Source organism: Lonchura striata, chromosome Z (assembly GCF_050655825.1).
Source record: "Lonchura striata isolate lonStrDom1 chromosome Z, ASM5065582v1, whole genome shotgun sequence".
NCBI classification, from domain to species: Eukaryota; Metazoa; Chordata; class Aves; order Passeriformes; family Estrildidae; genus Lonchura; species Lonchura striata.
The window spans coordinates 13,794,563-13,803,644 of record NC_140740.1 but is presented as its reverse complement, the minus strand read 5'-3'; the positions used below and the strand labels follow the sequence as shown (position 1 = coordinate 13,803,644).

The following is a 9,082-nucleotide window of genomic DNA, read 5'->3' as shown; positions in this document are numbered from 1 at the left end:
TAAAAATTAGAGGGTACATTGAACCTTGTCTATTACTACCTCTACCTAAATATGGCAATATTAGGACATCTTGAAATATGACTGAGGAAGCAGATAAATAATACGATAAAGACAAAAATGAAAAACCAAAACTAAGGATTCATGTCCACACAGACAACCAACTTTTAACACACAGAGGACCTCAGTTCAGTTTGGTCATCTGAGTTTTCTGTTTCATGGCACAATGAATTTACTCTCCCACTGTTTACCTGAGATCTGCCTGTGCCTCTTTATTACTTGTGTATAACAGAAGTAATTGTCTTTCCTCTCTTATGTCCACTTTTTAAATCTCTGGACAGTTGCATTTCTCTTCAGTGTAACATAGGATTATAGTGCTGTGATTGAAGGAAGCTACAACACAGTTGTACTGCCAACAGCTCAAAGGTGGTAACCAACTGCAGACATTCAAAAACACATTCCTTCAGAAGCCTCCAGATTCTAATTCTAATGAAACCTTACAGCACTAAATGCAGCAGTTTGTTAATATACCAGTCATTGTCAAAGAACATTGCTTTCTTTGGCTGCGTGCACAACCTGCTACTCTTTTCATCTTCTGAGCAATGAAGTCATAACATTTTCACCACAGCATCCACCAGAGTCTGGCCTGAGAAATTGAATCCCTCTCACCCCAAGCAGGCTGTGCTTCTTTTTCCCTGTACAACACACACCGGCCACAAGAACTACAATCAGTACAGTCCAGCACAGAAGAGCAGACAGGCTATATTTAAATCAATCAAAACTTTATTTATAATTGAATTCAGCAGAAATGAAAGTTTATACAGGAAGAACTATATACATAAAGAAACAAGTCTCTACACTGTCTATTGGCCAAGATCCATCTCAGTCTGTCCTCAGAAGCACTCATAAATAAATGGGAAAATATACTGCTGCATTGAGTTTCACCTCGCAGGTTGGGCATATGTGAGCAACCCCAAGGGCAATAGGGAGGCATCTGCTGCAGAAGACATGGCCACATAGGGTTGCCACAAGCTGTCGTCCGTGCTGCACAATCTGGAGGAAAGAAAACCACAACATGTATTGGGAGGAAAGAATTTGATTTTGCTGCTCAACTGGCACCAGGCTCTATTTAGAGCACCTAGAATTAGGATTATGAGGGACCCACACATCTGCCAGTGCCATCTTGGCAAGGGCTTCTGCCTCTACATTCACCAAGAAGTGACTTGTGGAGCTTCACAGCAAGGGCTGTGCTTCCAGCCAGCTGCCCACAGCATCCCACATCATCCAAGTGACTTGTGCAGCTCCCCCATTCTGGCTTTCACCTCCCACAAAGCAGAAAGGACAACAACAGGTGGATCCTTACCTCTGAGTAAAATTCCATGCAAAGCGGACACCTGATAACAACTCCTTGCTCAGCACTAGAGGAAACAGAACTAGAAAGAACACGCAGCTGTTAATATAACCACGCTTCAGTGGTTATTGATATATAAAATCTCACATATTCATACAACTGCGCTGACTAGCCATGACACATTTCCTTTGAAGAACCCTGCTGTCTTTAAGACTCTGTTTGCTGTGCATTTAATGAGGATTTGGGGTTTCCCCTGCCCTGAGGGAAAGGGTGTCCTGGCTTTCCCTAGGAGAAAGGTGCAGTCAGTCACCCTGCTCTGGGCTTTGAAGTAGCAGCAGTCTCTAGCACAGGCCAGTTTGTGTATGGCAACTTTGACTTCCAGCAGGTCATCAGTAACAGCTTTGTAACTACAGCATCAGCTGTCCTCTGGGAATTATTCACCCCAGAATATTCATTCCAGGACCCAATTTTAAACTGCAGAGTAACACAGTTCTGGCAAGATCTAGCCCTGGGAAGGAGCCTTTGGTCAATTTAAAATGCTGCAGCACTGAGCTATTTCAGCCTTAACTAAACAGAGCAGCTACATTCAGTAACTGAGAAGCTTGAGACTGGAGGGAAAAAGTATTCCTGTTTTATATTAACCAGGGGTTGGGATTTCGTCACCTACAGACTTAACAGCCAAAACTTAAGCATCTACAAATTCATTGGTAAAATGCATTATGGTTTAGAATCGTAGAAGCCCTTTAGGTGGCATAGTTAAGGCCTGACACCTAAAAGTTCCATACTCAGGTAGTCTCCTACATTGCCTTTCCAAAAGGCTCAAAGCACACCAGCTTTATTAAAACCTGTGTCTTTCCCCCACCCCAAAAAGACACTTTGAAAACCTTATATCATAATTCTAATGTTCTTTGTTGTCCCTAGTGACAAAGACACTTGGTTAAAATTAATCAGTCTGATGAACTGTGTCTTTCTTATCCTGATGGAGTGCTCCTACAGCAGGACTTTCCTGTTCCTCTGCAGAATGGGAATTTTACTGCACAGGCACCCAACTTGAACTGCAAGATTTCCATCACAGAAGCAAGCAAATCAGGGCTTGTGACATCCAGCACTGGCCATAAAAGCAGGACCTCCACAACTGCCTGTGTGCAAGTCTACCTTGGGAAGAAGGGATCCAGCTCCAGGAGAAAGGCAACCACCTAGCACCTTTCCAGCAGGGAATTTTTGTTGGAATTCGCCCAGCTGCTGCCTGCTGGCCCCGTGATGCCGAGCCCCAGTAATTACAATGGAAGCATTTCCATACCAAACATCACTACTACAGCTTGTCAGAAAAAGCAAATGCAATACTGAGCTATGGCCTGTGACAAATCCCCATTCCTTGCCATACTCCCACACTCTTCTCTAAGGCTCTACGCAAAGATGTACATCTGCTTTGGGCTGCTTTTTTCTCCCAAAATTCAAATGGTATCATGTGATCATCCTGCAACATGGGAGAAGGAGGGAAATAAGTAGAGTAGGGAAGGCATCAAAGATAAATCAGGCATAGCAGTATTACTAAGTCCTGCACAGAAAAGACAGAAAGGCACAGAATTCTGTGTGTGGTGGGGCATGAGGCATACATACTCTGAACTTTGAGAGTCCTCCTCCTCTGCTCCCTGTTCTGCAGGGCCTGAGTCAGCCACAGGTGCATCATCAGCTCCTGTTCCATTACCAGAGCCATCCACCTGTTCCTGGCTGCTCAGTGTAACATTTCTCCTTTCCTCTCCATGCACTGTAATTTAATTTTCAGAAGTTAGATCTATTATTCTCTCTCTCCCCAGAGCTACCTTTGAAACAAATGATATAAGTAGTCAGCAATGGTTCCTATTTTAAATGGACACTATTCAGCTGGGTTAAAAACAATTTCAAAAACTTTCCCAAATACTAGGACTGGACCCTTCCATACATTGTGACTACTCTGCTACAAAACAACATAAAATATTTGCTCTGTTCAGCCTCCACACAGCTAAAAAAGATGACCCAAGAGATTCTCAAGGAAAGTCCCTGGATAGTATAAAATTACTCGGAGCAGTATCCCCTTTAAAAATTGCCATCATCATCCTCCTGAATTAAGATAATTTGAAAATGGAGTTATATGTTATGCAAAATGTAGACTATGTGAAAGATTTCTTAAGGAAGGATGCACTTTGTATTGCTATATTTGATCATTCTATACTTTCAAACCAAATCACCTGGAAGGGAGATTTATTCCATTAAATAGACAGCAACTAACAAACATGCTTCTAAGTGGGGAAGAAAAACAAATTCCTTCTTGGTAGAATTGCCTTGTAAAGGTTCCGGGATTGACATGCTTGAAGGATCTCAGATTTGGGGAAGGGTTAACAAAGCTTGGGGAGAAGGATGCCCACTGAGAGTGGACACAAAAAATGCAGAATTGAGGAGCCAAAAGAACATCTGGCATAACTCCCAAGACCAGGAAGAGACTAAGAAACCCAGCACTCCTGAAAGCAGCTCTGACTGGTAGACAATAATTCCTGCAGGGGGAGATTGCAACCCACAACTCATGGAGCAGCAACTCAAGAAACTCCCCAGCCCAAAAGAAGAGGGAAACTGAGCAATGGACCAAGTGGACTAATTAAAGTGAGAAATAAGCAATCATTACCCAAAAGAAGACAGAATACGAGCTAAGGAGATAACCATGTCACTTGTAATGCTAATTTCTTTGTTTGATAAAATCTATAAATAACAGAAATTATTTTGAGAGTGCGTGTGTCCGATTTGTGAAATACCACTGAGCACCCAGACTGGTGAAAGACTGAAATAAATAACCAATGTCTCTCTCAAGTGTAGGATTATTTACCTGTCACACCCCAGTAACAAATCAAATTTTTGTGGACAACATATTGACCAAGTCACAGGGAGAGCCATTTTTAAAGGGCCTGCTCTGTAACAGCAAAAGGGTCAAGAAATGTTTTTTAACTCTCAGAAACCGCAGGCAGAGATGACCTCTGCAACTCCAGGGTCCATGTAACACTAATCAATCACTAATCAATCAAAACTGCAGAAAGTGTTACCAAATTAAAGTTCCTTCTGCGTAAGTATTCTGCTACTTTTATTGCAGGCATTTCCCACTGTGACTGACAGAGGCCACCACACACACATTGCATCCGTTCTCTAAGACACTGGCCAGAGGCTTTAGCCCTGCCCCTTGCTTTTTGCTAAAAGCAGTTTCAATCCCTGCTGCTTGACTTTTTTGGGAAAGTACAACAAAACTAATGATCACATTTTAGATAAAAGTCCATTACCTACTGGAAAACATCAACTCACCTTCAAGAAGCTTGCATTGGTGCACATGGGAAGGGAGAGAAAAGAAGATACAATTAGATTTGGTGAGCCCCCTGGTGCTGCACGCAAACCCCAGCTCAGAAGGCAGTTACAGCAGAAGAGGGGAGCAAGGGTAGGGTATCACCCTCTCAGTTTGCCTAAGAGCATTCAAAGCAGTAGCACAAAGAGCTGCTGCCCTGAAAAGCAAAGAAGTGGGTGCTGCTGATTGTGCTCTCATTGCTGCAACAGGGTACAGGGGCAGCTTAGGAACCCCCTAAACACCCTTCTCCCCTGTTCCTGTTCCCTATTTGGATTTGACCTGGCGCTGTTTATTTTCCTCATTCTCCCAAAACTGGCAAATTCTGCTATGATAACCTTAACACTTCACGTTAGATGAACAGCTACTGAAGAAAAGAAGCCACAACAGAAATCTGGAAGTAAAGAATTCCAGTTTGCTGTTCTATTGGCACCAGGCAAAGTGGACTTGGACTATGTGCAGTCTTTCAGGCAATGCTATAAAACTATAAGGAGCACACAGAGCTGCCAGTGCCATCCTGGCAAGGGCTTCTCCCTCTATGGACACCACCAAGAAAGGACTTGGAGGGATGGGCAAGTTGGAGCTTCCCAGCAAGGGCTGTGCTTCCAGCCAGCTGCATGTGGCATCCCACCGAGGACAACTGAGGAGACAGAGTGGCAGCTGAGACAGAGACAGAGCTCCCACTCTGTCTCCTCCCCTCCCACAAAGCAGAAAGGACAAGAACATGTGATAAGATCATCATGCTTACATCTGTAATGTCATCCTGCCATGTCAGAGGACTCTCAAAATGATCTGGCCATTCATCAGAGTTAATAGAACTAGAAGAATATGCAGCTGTCCATTTCACAGTGCAAAGAGAGCTACCAAGACATAAAATTGCAAAAACAGAAATAACCACTCATTCTCATTTAGCAACATCCCAGCCCAGAAACACACCAGTGCAAGAGCTTTTATGTACTGCAAGCATTACAGTGTATTGCAATCCATCATTTAAGAAACATTCAATAATGCCTTCCTGAATGGAGAAGAAAGGTTTCTCTGGGATTTTGCTCTGTTGTTGGGGGTTTTTTCCCATTAGTTCCCTTCCACACAGGCCACTATGTTTCAAATCAGATTCCAACACACAGAATCAAGCAGTTTGGCAAAAAAATCTGTCTACTGAATATCAGAAATTACACTTTGGAGAGACACTTCATCAGTCACATACTCATCGTTATCTCTTGGCTCCTCTTCTTGGTTACTCGCCCATAGCTCCGCTGAATTCTCTGTGTCACTGGAGCCATGTGGCTGCTGCTGGCTCTGCTCCTTGTCCTGCACCTGTGAGTTGACACCCTCCCGCTTTGCAGGACTAGCAAGACCTGCTGGCCATGCACTAGAGGGAACCAGAGAGAACATGCAGCCATTGAACGTGAAGCCAATAATCTCACTGCAGACAGAGTTACCAGCATGTAATACCTACTCTGATTAAACAAAATCCCAGCCCAGCACCACAACTGTTCCCCAAGCCGCTATGTGCTGCAAGCATTTCAACATCTATCAAGCCACACTGTAACAAATATTCAGCCATGACATCACGAAAAGAAAAGAAAGGTTTCAGCTGGATCTTGCTATGTGGTTTTTTGGATTCTTTTGCTTACTTCTCTGCCAGACAGGTCACTACATTCCAGGCCTGAAGTTTCTGCACAGACTTCAGCAGAACCCAGAAGCCTGGAAAAACCTGTTCCCACTATATATCAGAAATTAGATTTTAGAGAGATATTTTACTCTCACATACCCACTATCTCCTGGTTCCTCTTCATCACTACTTGCCAGTGGCTCGGATGAATTCTCTGATGCTCTGGAAAGATGTGGCTGCTGCTGGCTCTGCTGCATGTCCTGAAATGGGGTAGAAATGGAACCACCACTTAGGAACCACCTGAACACTGTACTTCCTGTGCCCCTATTTCAGTTCCCTAATTGGATTTGGGATGGAGCTGTGTCTCTCTTTTTCCCCCAGACTGGCAATTTCAGCTGTGATAGCCTGAACACTACTTATTATATGAACAGCTACTGAAGAGGAAAAAACCCAGTACCCAACCCTGCTCTTGCATTTGGTGCATGTGGAGCTGGGTCATGCAAATTCTGCTGTAAAATTTGAGGCCTTTTCTTTGCAAAGGTTCAGGAACAACCCTGTCAGGATATAACTCCTGTGCTATGTTTGCTGCATGTTTCTGTTTTGCACAGCAGCAGTGGCAACCCAAATTTGAGCAGATACACTGCACTGTGGGCTGGATCCAAGCATATTCTTACCAAATATTAAGGGAAAATGAAAAAATACCAAATGTGACCCTTTTAAAGACTTCTTGGAATAAGAAACCAGATCATTGTGTACCCCAGTCAGCCCCACTTGCATTTTACACCTCAATGACAGAGGTACCTGAAACTGATGTTGCAGGTAAAACACTTCTTCCTTGGGAAGTCAAAAATCTCCTGTGCTTTCCTTTAAATCACAGAAGCAACAACCTTTTAGGTTGCTCACCTGCTCTCTGCAAGCAGTTCTCAGGCATGCTGATATGTTCATGAGTGTGTTTGTGGTTGACTGGGAACTGCTGACTAAACTGTGGCATTCAACCTTTGAGGCCAGGGTACTCAGTAAGATTTCAGAAGACAGACAAGAAAACTAATTTGAATGCAAGATGGAGAGGAGTGTGCCAGTCATCACTTACCACAGGAGACTCATCATCACTGATAGTGATGACTTCAGGCTCAGAAGAGGCACCTGTGAGATCTATGACTTCAGGCTCAGAAGAGTCACCTGTGAGATCTATGACTTCAGGCTCAGAAGAGGCACCTGTGAGATCTATGACTTCTACACCAGCTGAAAAGAGAGAACATTAGAACCATGGTCAGAGATTGCAGAGGAATGCAATGGGTTACCACTGTAGAACAGGCTGTGGCTGGATTCACCGTGCCCTCAAGTTCAGGAATGTGTCCAACATTTCACTCAAGCTTTGCCCTCAACAGTGCACAGGGAGCAGGGCAGACCCTGTGCAAAACAAGCTGAAGGGCAGCTGAGCTCCTCACAGGTTCTGTTGGATGACAACAGATTACAGGAGGTTCACACCAACAGATGATTCATTTCACACAGGGGAGTGTTTAGCACACAGGAAAAAAACCAAACAAACAAACCACAGCAATTACTAATTTTATGGCACCATGCTGTAGATTGGTTCCTTGAAGGATGGGGCAGAGCTAATGACAGGTTTTCCTCATCTCCGTCAAGCTTGGGAGATCTCAAACTCAGCTTGCCACCCTCCACTGTGGCAGCTGCAGTGACTGCCAGCTCATCAGAACACACGTTCAGGTGTTTGAGCAGCACTTGAGGACCTTTCCTACACAGCTCATCTCCCACTTGCAGCCACTAAGAGCAGCAATAACAAGCAGCAGCAATAATGATCTCAGTCACAAACCAAAACCGTTGTCAGAAGGCTTGCTGTTTAGGGAAGCCATACCAGGAGCTTCCTCAATCCCAAGGTTTCCCTTCCTCCCCAGTAAAGGGCCTAGAAACTGGCAAAAGCACATGGCCAGATGGTCTTCAACCCTCCAGAAGCCGCTTCTGTTCTTACCAGGCTCAAAAGCACTTTCCTCAAGGTCTGTTGGCTCCGTCTGCAAAGTTCCACCTGCGCTGGAGGGCAGCAGCCTGCTCCGTTTCCAAGCTGGTCCGGAATCAACTGCTCCTCCAGGGCGCTTTCGCTGATGCTGACAGGGAACAAAGCCTCAGCATTTTCTCTGCCACTAATAGTAACATGGCCCTTGGGTTTTGCAACACCAATGACAGCACACAAGGATACAGAAAGCACTCCTGCAAAGGCTGGAATACACACCAAATGCTGCTGTGGGCCATTCCCACCCGAGCACATCACATCTGGGAAAAGACAGCACCCCTGATCTCTGACAAGCCGCCTCCCCGAGAAAGAGCCTGTCCCAATGGCTGAAAATGAGGAGACCAGCTCCCAATTCCAGCAGGTTGCTGCTCACACCGTAAGCATTTCTGCACTACTGCTAACAAGCACAGACATTCAAAACCTTCCCAATTCCAGAACATCAAGTTACATGAAGTTTTCAAAGGTTTCTGTTCCTCTGCATTTGCTACAAACTCTTGAAATGCTTTCTAGACGTACCCTGGAAAACGTTTCAAGAATCAGATTTGCATTGAGTTGCAAAGTACTTACTGAGCTCATGGTGTTTCGTGATCAAAAACAACCACCAAAATAAGTGGGACAAACTGCAAAAAAGGAATGTCAGGGATGTGATCAATCCCTTTGGTTCCTTTAGGCAGCCCACTGCAGGTTTTTTGGCGTGACAGAAAACTGCTCTTCCAAACCTATCAGAAAAGT

General features: G+C 44.4%; 1 protein-coding gene across 6 annotated transcripts; it reads right to left on the bottom strand.

The window, feature by feature from the left end:
* Positions 1–389: 389 nt before the first annotated feature.
* LOC146763651 (uncharacterized) lies at positions 390–7,308 on the bottom strand. Of its 6 annotated transcripts, none has more exons than XM_085566209.1 (6): positions 7,225–7,308; positions 6,481–6,581; positions 5,914–6,078; positions 2,969–3,116; positions 1,361–1,430; positions 390–1,050 (listed from the first exon to the last, which is right to left on the bottom strand). In XM_085566209.1, exons 2-6 carry the CDS (start codon positions 6,503–6,505, stop codon positions 901–903), a joined length of 558 nt encoding a protein of 185 aa, XP_085422335.1. In that variant the 5' UTR covers positions 6,506–6,581; positions 7,225–7,308; the 3' UTR covers positions 390–900. The 6 variants fall into 6 exon arrangements, with proteins under 6 accessions (XP_085422335.1, XP_085422336.1, XP_085422337.1 ...); XM_085566210.1 differs by having other exon boundaries at positions 7,123–7,247; XM_085566211.1 differs by lacking the exon at positions 2,969–3,116 and having other exon boundaries at positions 7,225–7,302.
* Between the last annotated feature and the right edge of the window lie 1,774 nt (positions 7,309–9,082).